General features: G+C 36.7%; 1 protein-coding gene across 1 annotated transcript in view; it reads left to right on the top strand.

The window, feature by feature from the left end:
- The first annotated feature begins 5098 nt into the window (after window positions 1-5098).
- emilin2a (elastin microfibril interfacer 2a) overlaps window positions 5099-21610 on the top strand; it is a 34466-nt gene continuing 17954 nt past the window's right edge. Inside the window, exons 1-5 of the mRNA XM_001341633.10 lie at window positions 5099-5238; window positions 7640-7777; window positions 8298-8423; window positions 12038-12225; window positions 12343-14253. Of these exons, the coding sequence (XP_001341669.4) occupies window positions 7641-7777; window positions 8298-8423; window positions 12038-12225; window positions 12343-14253 (2362 nt within the window). The 5' untranslated portion in view covers window positions 5099-5238; window position 7640. The remainder of the gene's footprint in view (window positions 5239-7639; window positions 7778-8297; window positions 8424-12037; window positions 12226-12342; window positions 14254-21610) is intronic.

Below are 21610 nucleotides of genomic sequence, written 5' to 3'. Positions count from 1 at the left end.
GGAAAATACCTCATAAACCAGACAGAATGAAGTATTTTGACAAGTAAACAATGCAGATTGTTTTTTTGTGAGGGGTAGTGTTTGAGTAGAGGGATCGAATATAAAGTTTGAACAGTATAAAAATCTCTACCTCAATGGAAAGTCCCCATAAAAATATGTTCAAGTGTGTGTGTCTGTACATACAACAAGCACATTTCACACCCATTACATATGGAAAAGTCTTCTCAAGCGATTACAATACTTCCTCCGAGAGACCAGAAAGGTTACCTGGAGTGTACTGCTAATTAGATTCAACTTAGCACATCCAGGCAGCTTTTTTATGCTTTAAAAACACCGCATTTTATCCTAATTAAAGTAGCTAGATGAATCCCTCGCGCTCCACAAAGACAGAGCAAAAGCCCAAAGAACACGGAGCTGCTTTCTGGCCTTTGTTCGCATGGAGGGAGACGCTATCCATTACCTAGCCATAAACAGCATGAGAGTCTCCGTCTCAGCGCCTCCCGTTGACACCCGCCTGCCTGAGAGGAGGCGTAGTGCTGAGAGGAGGATTTTCACACAAACAACAGAGACTAAAGACAAAGAGGGCGCGGAACAAAAAAACACGTCGAGGTGACGGTGTGGGCACAGGCTGGTGCCGCAGAAGTGTGCGAGCTCGGTCGGTCTGTGGGCCAATCTGTGGCGCCGAGTCCTGGCAGGGATGGAGCAGCCGCGCGCGGTGACTCACCTTCTCTGTCAGGACAGCGGCATTGTGCTGCGGTGAGTGTGTGTGGAGCAGTGATCACACCCGCCAATTACACTGAGCTCAGCTCACTTTCTTCAGAGTGACATACACTGTCAGCAGCAGCACGCGGGCCAGAGGTGCTTCACTCGCTGCCATCCGCTCCTGTACAACTTGATCGCACACAAATTGGACAGTCGCCTTCAAAAAGAAGCGTTTTGTTCCAGAGGGACGAACACAGCTTGGTCACACGTGGAAGCCTTTTATAATCCATCATGAGCGTCAGTTTGGCCAGATATATATTCGCTGCATTTTAGTTATTTTCATTATAGTAATATTTTATGAAAGAGGTGGCAGAGTAAACAACCTGGGATGACAGCTTGCATTAAACACCTGACGAGTTAGCCAGCTGAGCTGTCAAATGCTACACCTAATGTCTACTTGGTTTTAAACTATCTATATTTATTAACCCTCAAAAGAAAACATGTGCAGATGAAAAATGAGCCTCTGGCAGTTTTAGTTGCCTGTGGGCCCTACTGAGTTCTGAAGGTTAAAGAGAATGCAAAGCATTACAGATGTATCATCACTCCAAATATTGAACCTAAAATGAAACATTCACAATAGGAATAAAATGTTTTGTGTAAAAAGTAGGCTATATATGTTTAGGTTATGTGCTAAATATATATATATATATATATATATATATATATATATATATATATATATATATATATATATATATATATATATATATATATATATATATATATATATATATATATAATAGCTCTATAACTTGTTGAATATAAAAAACTTTTCATATTTTTGAATTATTGGCTGTTACTCAATTCACCAGCATTAATCACGCCACACTTTGAGCTAGACTTTATTGATGGGGAATGAAGGGGATGGTAAGAGAACAGTGGGGTGAAGGAGAGGAAGTAAGAGGATAAACAGTGAACAGGTGGGTAGTTTGATCGGGCATCCTACGATGATGCCCAGCGAAACCTTTGTTAACAAGTTAACTCAATTAAAAATGTAATAATGAATGTTTAGTCCATAACATAATCTGGATTATTTAAAATGTCTTTACCATTGGACTACTTTCTAACTAACTTGCTTATATATTTATTTATTTTTGTATTTATTTATTTATTTATTTATTTATTTATTTATTTGTAGTTTAAATTCACGCTATTCAGAAGCTTAAACCACAGTTATCTACATTTTTCAGGATAAATAGTATCTCATTCTATCGTGTGAATGATTTGTAATCCTCTTAAAAATACCAGGAATCTGATTATAAGTATTTTAAAATTGTACCTACTAACAGTTGTGATCAATGAAAACATCTCAAGTCACTGGCAAATGAGCTAAAATAAGCAAAAGTATTTTATTTTAAGATGTGTGTGTTTTTTTTTTTTTAGTTAGATGATGTAAAAATCATATAACCTATGGGTATTTGTTTATTTATTAAAAATATTCTGGAGGAGGTCTGTAGCATCAAACATGCATTGTAGAGTGGATTTCTGATACGCAATATAAGAGATGCAACAGCTTGATTTCGTAAGCCAAGACGCTCCACGCTGAGTGTTTTATGACGTTGTAAATTGAATGTTTCTTGGTTGTGCACTGCCCTCTGCTGGAGCATAAACACACAACAACAAAAACCAACAAGAATGCCAGGGGCCGATTATGCCACATCTCGACGAATAACTGTGATTTGTTGTTTTTGTTTAATCCCATTTTGTGGTAATTACCACATTAACATTCACTCAGAATAGACTAATTAATTGCATCTTCAGTGATTTAATCATGTATATTGGTTGACTTTGTCATCTCCTTTCACCATGCCTACTTGAATTGAGAGTGAAAGGCTTGATTTTTTTTTCTTTTAGGAGTGTGATGCATCTTTCTTAAACAATGCCAGTCAGTCAGTTCATGAGTAGGCTCCCTTATGCAACTGTTTGAGGTTCTGAAGTTAGTTTTAGAAAATGAGTCAGCCTGTTCAACTGCTGTATTTATAATCACTTTACATGCTCATCCAACTAGTTGACTACTGTAGTTAATAACAAAGAAAATCATCTTATTGTACACACATTTCACATGTAACACATCATGTACTCTAAAACTTAGCACACACCCTCACACTTCTCCTTGAGGTCATGACAAGTTCTGTTTATTCAGTGTTAGTGCTTAAGTCATAAAGAAATTAAAATAAACCTCATACTCCACTCAAGACCATCCTCTGTGTGTGATTCTGTGAGTATCTGTGTGCATGTTTTTCATCTATCAGTCAGTCTGTCTGTCTGTCTGTCTGCCTGTCTCTTTGTCTATCTGGTTGTCCATTCATCCATCCATCCATCCATCCATCCATCCATCCATCCATCCATCCATCCATCCATCCATCCATCCATCTATCCATCTATCTATCTGGTTGTCCATCCCTCCATCTGTCTGTTTATTCAACCAACCAACCTATCCATCCATCCATCCATCTGGTTGTCTGTTCATCCATCCATCAGTCTATCTGGTTGTCTGTCTGTCTATCTGCTTTTACGTCCATCCATCATCCATCCATCCCTCCATCTATCTGGTTGTCCATACCTCCATCTGTCTGTTCGTTCAACCAACCAACCCACCTATCCATCCATCTGGTTGTCTGTTCATCCATCCATCAGTCTATCTGTCTGTCTGTCTGGTTGTTCATCCATCCATCCATCTAAATATCTGTTTGTCCATCCCTCCATCTGTCTGTTCTTTCAACCAGCCAACCAACCCACCTATCCATCTATTCATCTGGTTGTCCGTCCATCCATCAGTCAGTCAGTCAGTCAGTCAGTCATTCAGTCTGTCTGTCTGTCTGTCTGTCTGTCTGTCTGTCTGTCTGTCTGTTCAATTCAATTCAATTCAATTCAGCTTTATTTGTATAGCGCTTTTACAATGTAGATTGTGTCAAATCAGCTTCACATAAATGGTCATAGTAACTGGAACAGTGAAGTTTAGGTTTTAGTGTTTAAGTTCAGTTTAGTTCAGTTTAGCTCAGTTCAGTGTGATTTATTCATTACTGAGAGTTCAAACACTGAAGAGCAAATTCATCGATGCGTACCAATCGTGAACCATGCGAGGCAGTGGCGACAGCGGAGAGGGAAAAAAAAACTTTACCTGATGGGAGTGAAGAAAAAAAACCTTGAGAGAACCAGACTCAGTTGGGCACGACCATTTTAATTTCTTCGCTGGCCAAAAGTCTTGTGCAGAGCTTCAGTCACCGCGGTGGGCTGGAAGATGGCCTCAGCGAAGACTCGTATGTCCCTGGAGCATCACTGGAATCAGACTCATGTTCTCCACTTCCCATGACCATCAGCGCAGCAGCATTTCAGGATATGGCCTGGTCCTGGATATGGAAACCTTGGGATCATCTCGTCACTGGTCTTGGATCCAATCAGTGACTCCGCATAATCTGAGGACCTCGGGATGAGTATCCCCAGGTGAAAATAGAGAATAAAGTGAATAATTAGCGTAGCTGCTGTTCATAGTGAATATAAGCAAGATGCAGAAGCCTGTGTGGAACCCAGGTTAGGTGATGCATTAAGTGTATGCTTTACTAAACAGATAGGTCTTTAATCTAGTTTTGAACTGGGAGAGTGTGTCTGAGCCTCGGACGTTATCAGCCTCGGACGTTGTCTGTCTGCCAGTCTGTCTGTCAATCTGGTTGTCCGTCCATCCATCCATCTATCTGGTTGTCCATCCATCCATCTGTCTGTTCTTTTAACCAACCAACCAACCCACCTATCCATCCATCCATCCATCCGTCTATCTGGTTGTCCGTCCATCCATCCATCTATCTGGTTGTCCATACCTCTATCTGTCTGTTTGTTCAACCAACCAACCTACCTATCCATCCATCTGGTTGTCTGTCCATCCATCCATCCATCCATCAGTCTATCTGTGTTTATTAGTGTTTGTCTATCTATCTATGATATTGCTTTAAAATGTGTTGATTGTCGTTTTATATTTAATCTTTGATGCAGACAAATACGTAGATGATTATTATTAGACTGTTATTAACCACAAACTGCCCTGAGATTGCTTGTGTATAATGTATTTTTCCCATTCTGTGTAAACAAATGGAACAGAAGGCATTTCTTTTGATTTATTCTATGTGTTTGACTAGCCAGCGTGAACACCAAGTAATAGTTTCCTGTAACAGAGATAAAAGCAGATGTTTCCAATTGGGCTCAGAACTTGCGTTCATTTAAAACACGCTTGGTGGGTTGTGCTGGGGCGCTATTGTTTTTTTGATGACTTCCCCTACCCCCATCTACCCCCTTCTTTCGGATAGGCGGCGGATTGAACCCCTGCAGACTAGAGTCCACCTTCAGTTTTTCGGACTTCGTCGAATTTAGACAAACTTTGCCGTGAGTTGATCGAGCTCTCTTTATTCTCTGGCCTCCAGAGGCTGAAACACTGCTCAAATCACCTCGCGCTGACACTGTTCAGCTTTTCGTTTTGTTTTAGAGCAGTGGTTCTCAAACTGTGGTACGCGTACCACTAGTGGTACGCGGGCTTCCTCCTAGTGGTACGCGGAGGAATCGCCAAATAATGAAAGAAACAATTAACACTTTTAATCCTTTAATGCGTAATATAACATTGATGTGAACAGCATTGGCTGTTTTGTGAAGCGTACGATCACAACGCTGTGCTTAGAGTGTTTATTTTAGTGCATTGTGTCATAAGCTGCTGAAAATCAGTTTCCGAAGTTTAAGAATTGATTCTGAAGCGTGATTTGACTGACATGAAAAGTGGCCAATCACAGTCGACCTTGTCTAGTTGCGTGAAACGTAAGGGCGGGACAAAGGTTTTCTGTGTTGCAGAGACAGAAAAAACAACTTAAAAACAAATGTTTTGTTGGAATAATGCTTCTCGGATGTTTTCACTACAGAGATGTCTAGCAGAGTAATTAAACCGCGGACATATTTCCTGCCTATTTGATGATCTTCATACACGTTTCGCACTCCAACAGCCAGTCGACTCGCCTCTGACCTGTCACTCCTCTAAATACAGTCTGAATGGCGGCGCGGGAATGGAGGTATTGCGCAATTACTCATTTCTGCAAATGTGGCGAGTGCTTTATTTTAACACGAGAGCGCATTCATGTACGCAAATCGCTAAAACAGATATGCGAGCTCTTAATTAAGCTTTTTTCAAATGAACTGCAAGTGCTCTCATGATCGCCTGTGTGCTCAGATAGAATACAATCGCGATCTCTCCACTATTAAAGTAGACATTATTTATCTTTGCTCCTTAACTAAATTTAGTCAAAAGTATTCAAAGTTATCAAATATTTAGAAATAGATTGATACATGATCGATGACAATGCTAATAGTCTTCTTATTTGGCTGTGTTGTGAAGTGAAACTTACTTTTAGCAAAGGTGGAACATTTTTTATTTCTTTACGACAAAATAATAATGCTGGAAATGTTTCTGGATGAGGTATTTGTGTGATTTATACATTTAGCTGTATTCTGATCTGTCCTAAAGCATTACAGGTCAAAGCAATCCATTGTTAGCCTACTTATTGTTTATTTATCACAATTTACAATAAGGCTCTTAAAGCACTGCTTTGATAAATGTAGTGTTGTCATATTTCAAATACCTCAAGTAAAATGAAGTCATTTGTTTTATTTTTTTACTGACAGTGTACTTGTATTTTTTTTACGTTTCTATTTTAGATTAAGATCAAGTGTAAAATAAAATCTACATGATGTACAGCTATTTAAGAAACAAATTTGCCATATTGTAAAGAAAATAGTGTAAAATATGTAAATAAAAGGCTAAATTTAAATCTTTTTACCATATACTTTAATTTAACCTTTCAAAGCTTAAAAATATATATTTTTAAAAATGGGCAAAAAGTGTCTCTATGGCCTTAAAGATTATGTGGTAGTTTTACCAGTGCTATTGAAAAAGATTAATTGTCATGAAAGGAAAAATTGACTATACTTCCTTTGTTAGTGCAAATTATACATGTAGCTTTGGGATGTAAGCAATCAAACCATTAAATTAGGTTTACACTTAAAAAAAGTGATTTCATAATGAAAATCAGATTTTTTTTCAAAAGTAACCAACTAGTACTTTTTAAAAGAGTAATTTGTACTTTTACCTAATATTAGTATTATTTACTAAAATTTGTGTTATTTTAGCAGTGTAATAGTATTTTTACTTGAGTACAAAAAAGATTTCACAAGCATTTAGTGCAGGTTTATTATACTATTAATATATGATTAATAAATAGTATTATTAATGGTTTTTATTTGTATCTATTCCTATGCAATGTTTTATGGGTTGCTGAGAATACATTTCAGGTCTTCAATACATAGCATGTCAGTCTTGAAAAAAAAAATAGCTGCTGGAATTGATTTTCATTAGGCTGTGCCTGTATGAACCCTGTCATGTACATTTAACATATATTTCAAGATTTGTCTGAAAGTGTAGCAATATGACATATAGCCTATATTTATAAGGACCAAGCAGCATTTCCAGCTTTTGATGAATAGGCTACTATGAAAACTTTAGATTTAAGTACAGCAGTTTTCTTTTTACTTTTTAAGAACAGTGCCATTTTTTATGAACTTTTAAAAGCACATTTTAACTAAAACTTTTTTTTTTTTTATCTGCAAGCACAGTTAATGTTCAGACTATTTCAAATGTTTAAAGTGACTGACAATAATACATATTCTTACTAATAAGAAGTAATCTGCATCGTTTTAAAACTGTGCACACCTGTAGCTGCTTAATTAGGATTATGACGCTATTTTTTAATACTGGTTAAAAAATAGCGTCGTAAGGTGGTACTTGGAGAGTCGATTTTTTTCTAAGGTGGTACTTGGTGAAAAAAGTTTGAGAACCACTGTTTTAGAGAATGAATTACCATACACGATTGTTTGGAGCAAAGTTATTAGTTTTATTCATCATAAGCTTTTCTCTCACTCATGGATACCCGTCAAGTCTGTTCCAGGGCAACGCGTATTCAGGAGCCGTTCACAGGCACCGAAATAAGTAAGTTGCTTAAGTAATTATTTGAAGGTTTACAACTTATTTGTGAGCATGTGTGTGACATTCGCAATATCATGTTCTTAATATCACACAAATTACAAGTTATTTAACTCTCAGCAATCTTCTGGAGTGACATTTTAATGCTATTATTTTGTTCCCATGTTGTTTTATCGCTAAAGCAACAAATAACAAGAGGTCAATCGATTTATTTATTGAACTTTCTTCTCCTCCGTGGGCGAATATATCAATGGTTGTTTTCACAGTTGTAAAAGAATTTGCTTTCATTAAAAAAGAAGATAATAAAACAAACCACTCGCTTCCAGAAGTCAGTGATAAAAACGAGTTTTGGACCATTTTTTTAGGTTTTTTGCAACCACAAAAACGTATTATATTCTTATGCTGTTTCAGATATTTCTGTTTTAATATATTTAACTGTGTTGCACTGAAATTGGTGCGACAGCCACATATTTAAGCACTTCACAGTATTCTTATTCTGTTTCTTCTTTTTTTGTGATTTGTACAGAAACTGGTGCGCTTTTATCGTCCAAAAGAATGTGAGCTGCGCGGTTCAAGGCAGCGTGGAGAGTCACGTTGAACCTGAAGCCGCGCGCTGTCCTGAGCACCAGCCTGACTGTGAGCCACAAATGATGTAAGTCCTCGAGAGACCGGGAGGGGCGTGTGGTGGAAACACGATGTTGTCAGTAGTTCTTATGGTCTTAATGCACTCAAAGACACTATACTGACCAATCCCATGATTCACGTTAACTAGACCTGTTTCACATAAACAGGAATGTCAGTATACGACATTAAACATTACCAGAATAGCTTAAACTGCCTGCTCTACCAAATGGTTGGCCATATTTTGACTGTTTTAAATAATGACTGTTAAAGTCATTTAAAAATGACATTATTAAATGTTTTTAATAATGGTTTACATTACACAGCATTGTTGGTTTACAAAAAAACAAACTTGTTGCTCTACTACAATTGATTTTGGTTTTGTTCTAAAAATAATAATAAAAACAAGAAAAAATGCTAAATGAGAGTCTGAAATATTTTATGGCATACTTCAATAAATAAAGGTGATTTAGTATTTTAAAATGTTTTATTTTGTATTTTGCTTTAAGTAAACTGGTATTGCACTTAGTCACCTTGGAATTATAAGGTTCTATATGCTTTCTGAATCATTTGCGATACAGAGCTTAAAGTTTTTGCATTCTAAAGCAGACAGTATGTGTGTAACTTTTTTTTTTAAATAAAAAGTCCTCAAATGTAAACAACTTATATATATAAAAAAAAAAAAAACTCCCATAATGTAAGTAAGTTGTCATTTAATAAGAATATGTCAATAGACCAATTTTGGCAAAATGTCAGAGAGAACCTTATAATTCCAAGGTGACGACTTCATATTTTTCTGATTTACGTACTGATTTCAACTGACATATTAACCATTTGGTAGAGGTTGATATTTTGCAAATTATGGGATGTGTTGAAAAAAATTAATTAAGTGTGTTAATTAGCGACATTAGGAATTAAGAAATGCAATCCATTTTTTTTCGTAATGTCATTCAGTTAAAGGGTTAATATAAAACTAACATTTAGATTGTTTGGTAAGAATAATTGCAAACATTAATAGGACTAGTCACTCAGATCATGTTTTGCAGTTAAAAACTACATCTGATAGAGTGTATAAAGACAAGGGTTAAACATGTACGTTTAAAGATTCATCCTTGTCCAGTTCTCTCTGCAAAAGTTAAAATCAATTCAAATGTCTTTCCTCATTTAAAACAGAATTGCAACTTTTAGTTTCCTCCTCACACAAGCATCCATCAAAATGATGTCTGGTGTTTTTGTCATCTTCAGCAGTATGTTGTTATTTGTTTTATTGTAAAAACAAGAGTTCACACATTATGTAGTAGAGCAAAAAAGTTAATGTGCAAGCTGCACGTTCATTGAGCATGTTGTTACAAAAAATGGCACCACATGCACACTCCAATCGGTTCTGTTGATGATTTAGGATGATTTTACATTAGCACTTTTGGTTTGCACCCAGGTTCATTTGACGTCAAAGTACGGTACGCTTAGCTAGTGTGAACCTGTCTTTTAAACTCGGGTGCACACCCGTGAACTGTACTCAAGTCCGCCTGAAAGAGGTGGTCTAGGGCACGATTTGTGCGAACTCTGATACGGTTCGCTTGTGATATGATTGCTATCGCACCAAATAACAGAAGTGAACCGCCAACTGCACAACAAACTTTAGTTTTCATAACATTCATTCTATTTGTATGTCTGTATATCTCCTAACCTTTGTAACTTGATGACAAGGGGGACTGGCCCAGGGCGAACAGTAATAACATCTGCTTTTCTCCAACAAAGCGATGTTCTGAACGCTTTTAATGTTTTCTTTTTTTCAATTTCAAAGCGTTCCTTTTACAGCATCACTGTTTTAATGTAATTACAATACATTCAGATAATTAGAGTTAAGCATTCATTTTGTTGTCCAAGCGTAAAACAAGATGAAAGTACTGCTAGTAACCGTTAGTTCTGTCAGTACCAGCAGGCTATTGCAGAAAATACTGGGGTAAAATAAACTGTCATATTTTAAAGACATGGTGAGGGGAAATGGAATTTGATGCAGTGCTTCTTGTCTGGTCTGAGACTCACTTTATATTGTATATCTATCAGGCAGTGAAGATTGCTGATTTTTAAAGAAGACAGACCTTAAACGTAGCAATTTTATAATGGAAAGACAGTTCACCGAAGGCTAGCTGGCTTAAATGAAAAGTCTGTGTGTGCATATACTCTTATTGAAAATTTTCTAACAATTCTGACTTTTTTTCTTTCTCAGATGTGTTACTTTATAACTCAAATCTAGTCAAGATTTTTCACTTTTGTAAATGTGAGGACAAATGGTGGATCCAAATGTCATGTTTGGCAGAAGCATGGTGCTACATGCTAATAATTAAACAAAATATAAACCTATTCACAGCTTAAAAGGTGGATAAATGTGTTTTGAGTGTAGAAAGACCTTCTGGAACAGTGTATATGTGTGAGTGGAAAGGAATGACAGAGATTCCCCACCCTGCTTTTTGTAATCACTCGGGATTTTCCAAAGCACCTCTTTATTCCTCAAGAAATCACTTGGATTCCAACTACTCACATACTCTGGTCTGGACTGACTCAAAACAAGTGCAGTCATACATACGTCCTCAGTGGTGAACATCAGCCATCTTGAAACTAACTCTTGTAGTGTTTTTTTAAATACCTTTTATTGATTTCGATTTTCCAGATTGTGCTGATTCTGTGGCAATGCCAAGAGTGAAGTGCAAGATGTACTCAAGCTGTTCCCTGTAGTTTGCTGACTAATTTTCTGTTTCAGATCTCACTTTCAGAAGGGCAGTTTCACTTACTATGTAGTAAACGTTTAGATTAAAAGTCACTAAAGACATTCATTAACTCAACTGAATGTCCTAGTCTAGAATTGTTATGACAGAATTGAGATGTTTTTATAGAAAATGCTTCTCAGAGGGTTGTTTGTGCTACAGCACTTAGTCACAAGAAATGATGTAAGCTGTTGTTTGCTTTAAAAGCCCATTGGGTCAGACTAGTGTTTGATTGAATATGTGGAGACTGGAAGGCTTTACAGAATATACAATAAATTGTACACTAAGATGAAATCTTTTTGACAAACGCAGACACTCAGTGCTATATTTTAAGGCAGAGTTGCCAATTTAATACAGTTTGTACTTCAGGGATTTATGGTGTATGATTTCATTCTCCTTTATTTAGAAAATCATGTCATGTAAGGAATTCAGGACTGCCATATGTGGCTTTGTTTGACTGTTCACTAGAAGCATTATATAAAATTCCTTGCTGTCATCTGAAGCAACTGTGACTTTAATCACTTGGCTCAACTTGTGGCATAATAACTAGAATGATTGCCCTTCTAATTGCAACATTATCCATCAGAAGTAACAAGATCAACACCATTAAGTGAAGCTAGGCAGACTAGGCAAGTAGACTCCTTTTATTAATCCCTCTCAGTCTGTTCAAGTTAATACTTGCCTTTACCTTTGCTTTCATCCTGTAATAGGGGCAATACTTCAGGGTCCATTACTCACGGTTCAAAGTCATAACAATAAGTGGCTTAAGTTTAGTAAATAATAGTTTGACGAAATCAGTTTTAAATGAGATTACGCCGTCAAGTTGTTTTTGGATTTTCACAGCATGTAAAATCATCATAATCAATGTTTTTTTTTTCAGATACCGTACTCGATTTCGTCCAACTTATAAGATAGCATACAAGACCGTGACTGAATTAGAATGGCGGTGCTGTCCAGGATATCAAGGTCCAGACTGCAGGGAAGTTAAAGGCTTTCCAAATGGACAAATAGCGAATCCACAATCATACCCACAATATCCACAGCATGGACAAACTCGAACTGCACAAAGTATGGAATCTTTCACAATGATTGCATGTTGTTTCTGTATGTTCTAATGCATGTATTCATTTTTTAGGTTTAAATGATCTTAATGGTGATTTGTTTCTATACGTTTCGTTACCACAGGACCAGAGCGGCGGGAAACTGTACAATATGACTTGAGAAGAGGAGCTGACAGAACACGAATGTTGGAAGAAGAAGTGCAACGTCTCAGCCAGACAGTTCTGGATCTTCAAGCTGCCATGACAGGTATGGCAGAGAACCTGCGGACAGACATACAAGAGGACACCAGCAAGATGCTCATTACCCTCCTCAATGACAGGACTTCACCTGACAGCGCAAGAACTGGAGGCACAGAAGAGAGTGTGGTGCTTCTTGACGGCCACCAGGCTATGAGAGGCCAAACTCATGGAGAAAGAGAAATGGAAACGGTGATGGCAAGACTCAATGACGTCACAGATGCTCTCAAAACCAAAGACGAAGCTCTTGAGGAATTGCGGGGAACAGTGACGGGACATGACAATCAAATCCGAATGCTTATGGATAGTGCTTCTCAAAGCCTACCAGTTGCGGGTGATTCTTCTCAAGATGTAGACGTCCTTCAGGCTTACGTTGATGAGAAATTTGAGAAGCTCAAGAAGGATTTTGTTGTAAACTTGGAAGACGAGATGACCAAACTGAAAACGGCATGTGATGAAAAGATTCAGTCTCTTCAAAAAACATGTGAAGAAGGACAGGAGAACGGCTACGGGAGCCTCACCAATCTAGTGAACAACAAGGAAGCTGAGCTTAGAAAGGAGATTCGTGAGCTCCGATTGGATTTGTCCATGTCTGATGGTCTCATGCCCACAAACCGCCAAACGACCATTGGAAAAACTGATGGTGACTACAGTGACTTGAGGAGGGAAATAGCTCGAGTGGCAGAGGCTCATCGGGTCCTCAATGCCAGAATGGACAATGAGCTTGAGCATCTGTCCTCACTGAAGATGGAAGATATAATCGGTTCACGCCTGGAGGACCTGGAGGACAGGATGAACGTCACTGAGAGGAACGCAGAGACTTATTGTTTCTATGTGGAGGAAAAACTTACCAAGGACATAATGAATGAAGTAGCTATGTTACATCAACTTCTTGATCAGAAACTGGATGGTATTCAGGATCAGTTCACTTCCATGTTGATTGAAATGAACAACAATTCCTTTCCTCTGATTTCAAGTGATTCTGTTGATGCACTTCAAACTCAGGTTACTGCAAACAAGTTCCTTATACAGGGGTTAGAGGACAAGTTTAGTACACTTGGGCAAAATTGTTCTACCAACTGCAAAAGCAACCAACCCTCTGATTCCAAAAAGCCTGAAGGTCTAGAAAGTGTTGTGAAGGATGTGACACTCTGCAGAAATGATCTGGATGTTTTGCGTTCTGATTTTGTAAACAGCATAGCAAAGATCCACGCATTAGAGGATACTATTAGGATGTCACCTGAAAAACAATTCATCAATGCCCATATGCAGGATACCGGCAAAAGACTTCATGCTTTGAGTGACAATGTAATTGGCTTGTCTGGGGCAATAACAGGATTGGGAGACACGGTTAGCAAATTTAGCCAAGACCTTCACACTTTGAATTCCACTTGTTGCCAAACAGGGCAGGTTGACAATCCATCTCTTCAGGCAGAAACTGGCAGACCAAGCCACAACCAGATTGCGGAGCTAAAAGACAAACTGGATGCACTGAATGTCCGAGTGACCACAGAGTTGAGTATGTGTAAAGTCAACACAACTGGAGTAGCTGAGGGTGTCTCTGCAGTGGATGACAGGGTGAAGGCTCTGGAGAAGATCTGCAGACGGCTTGACGGTGGAGCGAGCAATATCCAAGACCTTTCGGGGGAATTGGAGAGGAAGGTGGCACAAATGAATAACACCCTGGGAAGTCATTCAGGAGAGATCTTAACTCTTCAGAACTCCCTTCTGAATTTTCACAGCCAGCTAGCAGGACTGGCTAAACAGATTCATAAGGACCATACGAGTAAAGAACAAGGTAAGCTTTCAGAAGTTAATGGCAAAATGAGAAAACCACAGATGCCCACATTTAGCCAGTTAGGGTTAGAAAATGGAAACTAGCTCTCCTAAAAGTCTGTCTTTGTTTTTGCTTTCCAACGTGCAACTTCCGATTTTGGTGATCTCATCTTTAGGCATTTGTTACCAAATGTGGTGTTTCCATTAATCTGGAGTCAATGGAATGCTATGTATTGAAGTGCAACCTTTCTCCATGCTGAAGCAATAAGGGGATACATATAGTATACAATAGCTTGTATGCCTCTAAGCTCTAGAGAGGCAGGGGGCCAGCAAGAGTTTCCTGTGCCCTTTTAATGTGCCTATAATATGTCAAAACAACAGTTAGGTGCTTTGGTATAGATCCCTTTGCCTTTTATTTTCACAAATCCAAAACTTGATCAGTTGTAGTTTCAGTTACCTTTCTTGAAAGCTTAGATCCTTTATTATCTGAAATGCGGAAATGTTTACTTTATTTTAGTCTTGATCTGTACATTTCATATGTATACATTGGAACATTATATATATATATATATATATATATATATATATATATATATATATATATATATATATATATATATATATATATATATATATATATATATAAAATATTGTTTTAGTGTTCTTCTGTGGTTTTTAAGAGTGAAGGAGTTGTGTGGTCTTAGATTATCACTGTGTCATGCTCGGTTTTCTCCGCCTATAACGTTTAGAACTGGCAGCATGTTGAGTTGCAGGCAGGTCTGGTACTCATTAAGCTCCAAAGTCAACGTACGGGCCTCAGGAGGTGATGAATTCCCACACCCTTCTGCAGATGTTCAGCTATGAGTTGACTGTGATGTCACCAGAGAACACATTCTCTTTAACGTCCATTAAAGGGTGATGTCATCATTCCTGATAAGGGCGGGGGTCTGTCTCTTGCTGAAACAAACTCTTTTTCCAAGATCTGTGGCTAAACAGTTACTGCGCTGATCCGGTCAGTGTCACAAAGATCTGTATGTCTTTACATGTTTGGGATTTTAAAAGTAATTTTAATATTTATACAGTGTTAACACAATAAATTTGCCCTTTAACCTTAAATAAAAAATAAGTGTAGCGTTAAAGTATTAAAGACGCTAAATCTAATGCAGTCGGAAGTTGTAAAATCCTCTGACAAAAAATAAAGCAACAATGCTACTGAACCTACTGTGCGAGACAGCAATCAACGTGGCCCAATTCCCAAACAGATGAGTCTTATTATCAGTTTCTTTTGAGAATCAAAAGCATACAGCACAACTGCTGTAATCTGACATCCCATAAATTACTCTTTTTAACAAGTTATTTTTTTGTGTAAATCAAAAGCATAGCCTACAGCACAATCCATGTATTCTGACTCCTAAACGAAAAATTTTTATCACCTGATTCTTTTTAGCAGATCAAAGGAATAGAGATCTACCAGTGTAGTCTGACACCTGAATAAATGAGTCTTTGGCTCCTTTTAGTGCATTAGACCAGTGTTTCTCAACTGGTCGGTCGCGGTGTGTGGTAAAAAAAAAAACAACAAAAGTTACATTTTTACTTATTTTGGTGCACGACAACCCTACCGTTTGACATGTGAAATGTCATTTAATTATTGCAACAAATATGTTGAAGCGCAAGTACGACCCGAATATGTAAAGTGTGGATATATATATTGACAACAAAAAAGACTTAAAGCCTCAGTGTCATGCTGTATGTAGTGAGGTGCTCCCATAAGAGAGCATGAAACCTTCTAAATTAAAACAACATTTAGAAACCAGAAAACATGTTTTATTAACAGTTTATTATTAACAGTATTTGTCGTTTTTACTTTGTAATATTTCTATAATTTGATCCATTTTGTTAAAAGTTTAAGCTTAAAGTTTAAGCTTAAAGTTATAGTTCACTCAAAAATAAAAATGTCCTCATTATTTACTCGCCCTCACGTGGTTTTAAACTTTTATGAGCTTCTTTGTTCTGTTAAACACAATGAAGATATTTTGACAAAATGCTGGTTGATGGTACCTATTGACTTACATAATATTTTTATTATTGAAGTTAATGTGTACCATCAACCTGCTTCTGTGAACAAAAGCAGAACAAAGCAACTCAAATAGGTGAGTAAATGATGACAGAACTATCAGTTCTGGGTGAACTCTCTTTAAATGCTAACTGCATTTACACTTTCCTTAAAGGAGATGTTCATAAGAACTTACATGCTAATTTACATGCTAATTTACCAGGCGGGAGCCCTGGGGTCCGTTCTTCGTACTTCGCCTAAATGATCTAAGATTATTTGGCAGATTCTGGATCTTTTAATCTTGATAACTGATCTCTGGCCAATTTGGTTCTTCAAACAAGTTCGCGAATCAGATTAAAATGTCTGGATGAACTGATCTGAGATCGCTGCGTTAGTTGTGAAGGACAGATCTATCGATCCTCGAAATCATGATCAGCAATGCAACGATTGGCTGATGGCACAGCAGCATAGTGACATCATCTGATTAATATTCAATTATCCATGTGAGCAAAATTACATCAAATTCGCAGTCAACGGTTTGTTAAATATGATATGCAATAACTTTACATCACGAGCAATTCTTTTAGTTTTACAGTTAGAGCGGATTTTTGGTGTAAAGAATAAAGGTGGTAAAGGTGTCTGCAACTTGTGTGAAGCATCAAATCACTGGAATATTAACTGTTAAAACACGTTTATTAAACCTGCTTCCGACCAGGTTTGAGCTAGCAGAACTGTTGCTATGAGAACAACTCTTAGATCAGTTTTGAAGAACGAAACGATCCTGGATCATGTCAAATCGTTAATAACCAAATCCAGCTAACTCTCCCGAGACAACATGCCTAACCTGATAATGGAGTGTGTTAATATAGCCAACCTCTAATGGTAAAAAATAATCAGTTACATTTTTTATTAAACAAACTTCATAAAAACAGAACAGTCTGCAAAGACACTTTGATTGACATTTACCCTCTGTACATGTCATCAGATGAGGAAAGCCCCACCCATTAATGATGAACCCTCTCTCATTACCATAAACAGCCCTGAGTGAGAGGAGCAGCCATCCGCTATTAGAGATTTCACACTCACTGTATAAAAAACCTTTGCTGGAGAGCTTTTCTTTGAGTTGATTTAACTTTCAATCAAGTACTGCACTTGACTCGGTTTAAGTACATTTAACTCAAAAATGATGCTGGCTGCCCTAAATGTTTAAGTTAAGTCAACTTTTGTTTTTACAGTGCTGTAGTTCTGTACCAGTTGAAGAAAATTTTAGCAACTAAGAGGCAGTATAATTGTTGAGCTTTAGGATGCACACAGCATCTCCATAGATTACCTATCTCTAAGCCACTTCTTTTGACAATTCCAGTTTTTCACAGATAACATTCGTTCTGTTTTGATTCTGCCACTATGCAGATAGACAGGCATTTGTAGCTCCTATTTCTTTTGTAAAGAGGGTTGGGAGCACAATCTCATTTGAATTTAAAGTGACAGTCTCCAAAATGACACAATTTCAATTAAAGCCTAAAAGGAGCAGTTTCAAAGAGTTATTAAAAATGATTTGTGGGATATTTTGAGCTAAAACTTCATATACACTCAAAGATTTTGATGTATTTGATCAAGTCACAGACATCTCAAACAATGTTACCTCTGGATTTAAAATGACATTAAGCGAATATCACTCTGACAGTTCTCATAAGCATGAATAAAATCTTATTCATATTCATGACACGAGTCATGTCATGATTAAAAAAAGTTTCATGACAGTCTTATGAATACTCCTTTCTTATGAGAACCTGTAAAAGTAAACAAAAAGGTCGATTTAAAAAATAAAGAAAAATGAAAGTTGTCTCTGTAGTTTAAGAAAACTAAATAAATAAAATATTACAATAATATCTAGAGGCTAATTATTAAACTGCGGTAATGCCATCTCTACGGTCATGTGTCCGGATGCTATTAACATGCATTTCAGTGGTCAGATCACAAGCCGTCAGCCAAAAAGCCTGACTGTTTTCTCTTAGCATTAATATGAGTTCAGATGTGTTTCTTGTGTTCTGAATTCATCCAGACCCATCCCTGTTATTTAGTCACACTCTGCATTACATTCACAGGAATGCTCAGTGCGACACACGAGTACTAATGAATGAAAAAAAAAACGATGCTGCATGACTTACCAGCAACAGGGAAAGCGTAGGTGGTCTTTTGTGGCTGTTCGAACACATTCAGCCACATGATCATGTACACTATGTAAGGCAGAAGTAGAAGAAGACTTTTATGTTGTATAACAGTATGTTGGTATGTATGTATCTCAAGCCATCATGATTAAGCTCATAAAATAACTGTACAGGCAGGTTATTGCCAGTTTTTTTAAATCATAATTTACAACACCAACCCAAACAGTGTACTACTTCAATGTATTGAAAATGTAAAAAAAAAAAAAAAAAAAAAAAAAAAACTCACATTTTCACACTTCTCAACATCAAATGTTGTTGGAGGAAAGATCATGGACCCAAAGTAAATTAATAGCAAAATGAAAAAACTGAATTTATGGATTTTTTACAGTTTAGGAGATGATACAGTTAAAACTTTCAAGTCAGAAACACAATAGACCTTATCCCTGAATAGCTTCAGCATTACTCAAACTCTTTGGCTGCAGATCACGCCAGAGACACATTGCACAATACAGGAACGGCCCATCCAGCTGCATCTCTGTGACAAAGCGACCAACTTCAGTTTCTTCTAATGTATTTTAATGGCTCTTTATTGATTTTTCATTAGTTTTTTTCATGATTCAAGACACAGTTAAGCCTGGAAATGTTTTAGGGCTGCTCAGAAAACGCCCTTAACTAATGTTGATTCACTTTTTCTTTCTGGCCATCATTAAGGCGTGTTCAGACGAAAAAAAAATCTCTTGCTTTGGAGACAATGACTTTATTTCAGTTCTTGAACTCATCTGGAACCATTTCCATTTTCTGTGGAAACACTTGTGAGGCAATTACATTGTTGTTTAGCATTCTCCCAGTACCCCCCAAAAATGGAAAAGAATAGAGTTCCCTTCCTCCCCACACTCTTATCAGCCATGTCCTCGTTCCTTTCTCTCTCTTCCTGCTGATTGATATCATTCAGTCAAGATAATGTCAGGGAAGCTCTCGCTGAATGCCTTTATACTATTGTTTTACTTTGTGTGAAGATATGAACAGACTAGCTGCGTGTACACCAATGTATTGTAATTATACAGCTAAGCTGAGCAGGATTGGGTCAGTACTTAAAATGGAAAGCTTTCTGAGAAAATAGCATTTACACATGGCATTAAGATGTGTGTTGATTTTGGATCACAATCCCATTTAATCCAGTTATTTCGTTCATCTCTACTGTCCAAATTTAAAACTTGATAACTTTAAGGCAGGTGTATTGTATATGCGTATATGTATTGTATATTTTTTTTCTGACCCAAGATCTAGTATTGCTAATAAGCTCTTACAATTGACATAGTAAGCAGTAAAATCAATTAAATATACTTTATTCATTGAGTAAAATAATGTAAAATTTTACAACACATTTTATTATATTTTCCATACAGATCCTAATAAAGTATTCGTACTGTTTTAGCATGTGGTACATTCTTGTCTACATTTTCTCATTACAATAATATATTTTATAATGCATCTTGGTTATAGCCAATAGATGCTGAAACAAACAGGCTGCAGCTCTGAGAACAGATTTTAACACTGAAAGTAATTAGATTCTGAGTATCAGAAAGATCAGGCATTTTTATCACGACTCATTTAGGTGACTGAAACCACATCCATATTTTTTCCTTTGCTTTAAATACAACGATTAACTAATTATAAAAATAATGAAATTTTTGTGAATACATTTTGTGAAAAATATTTTATTTTTTAATTTATTTAGAATTTGTAAAATTTGTATTCTGATTTCTGGTATTTAAAATGCTACTGAATACCATTTACATAAAGATCTGATGTGTGGTTTGTTAAGACTGTACAATATTTAGCTGAAAAACAATAAAAAATACAAAAGATTTTCTCAGTATTTTTAAAAAAAGTTTTTATATATTTATTTACATCAGTAGGACATTTACAAAATATCTTTTTACTTTTTATTGTAATTATTTTTGGCATATAAGAAAAATGTATAATTTTGACCCATGTATTTTTGAACAATGTATTTTTTGGTTATTATTTTTACTAAAAATATAGCCTTGCAACATCTTAGATGGGTTAGATAAAAGCACATAAGAATCAGCATTCATTTCTCCTCTGCCCCAATTGTTCACAGTGGGTTTTTGAAACAATCTTGACCTATATAAGAGAACATTGTACTTTTTACTTCTTTATTTTGCCTTCAAACCAATCTTACTGATTGTACATGGCTCAGTTTAAACCCCATTTACCTATTGTGCTTTAACAACACGTCCTATAATGTTCATATCCTATAACGAATTAGCTCAGCAGGCAGATAGTAGCTGTTTTTTTATATCTGTTTGAACACATTCAGCCACATGAGCTTTTAAACTACAAAAACAGAGTAAATCAGTTTTCAGCTACATCTAAAAGTGGTTGTAAGTGGACAAGCTCAACGTTTTAGATCCCGTTTACACCTGTATTTAAGATTGTGCACTTGTGATTATATCAAGGAAGAAAAAAAAAATCTTAATAGCAGGTTTTAACAGGGTCTAGTCTGCTTTTAAATAACTGGTCATTAGGGGGATTCACCTTGGGGTTTCAGCATTCACCAGTGGGGTTTCATTTTAAGATGCCAGCATGTGATGTTCTTCTTGTGAGTATGTGAGCTGTTCAGATTTGGAATTATGCGCTATCAATGCCTGAACACAGTGCTTACATAACTGTGCTGCAGTCAGGGGGTACAGCTGTCATACGGTAGTTGTTGGAGCTCTGAAAAAACTCAGATTTAGGAGGTTGTAAACAATTTTTACTAGTCAGGATATCATAATTATGACAATTCCGATGTAGTGTGATGAGACCTTACATAGTTAATTTACCCAAAAATGAAAATTATGTTCTCATTCCCCCATTTAAATCCATTTGTTCATTTGTTCTTCAAAACACAAATGAAGATATTTTAGATGAAATCCGAGAGCTCTCTTACCCATTTGACTTTTAAAGTCCAGAAGCGGAACCAAAAAGATCATCAGAAAATTGAATTCAGTAGTTCAACTGTAATCATATGAAGCTCCAATTAGTTTTGTTGGCACACAAAAGGGTTTTTGGAGCTTTGTATGCACTCAAAAATGACTTTTGCTGTTTGCTAAAACTACTTGAGTAGTAAAATGAGTTGAAACAGCACAATT

This window comes from Danio rerio, chromosome 2, assembly GCF_049306965.1.
Source record: "Danio rerio strain Tuebingen ecotype United States chromosome 2, GRCz12tu, whole genome shotgun sequence".
NCBI classification, from domain to species: domain Eukaryota; kingdom Metazoa; phylum Chordata; class Actinopteri; order Cypriniformes; family Danionidae; genus Danio; species Danio rerio.
The sequence above is the reverse complement of the archived record's forward strand: the minus strand, read 5'-3'. Positions and strand labels throughout refer to the sequence as shown.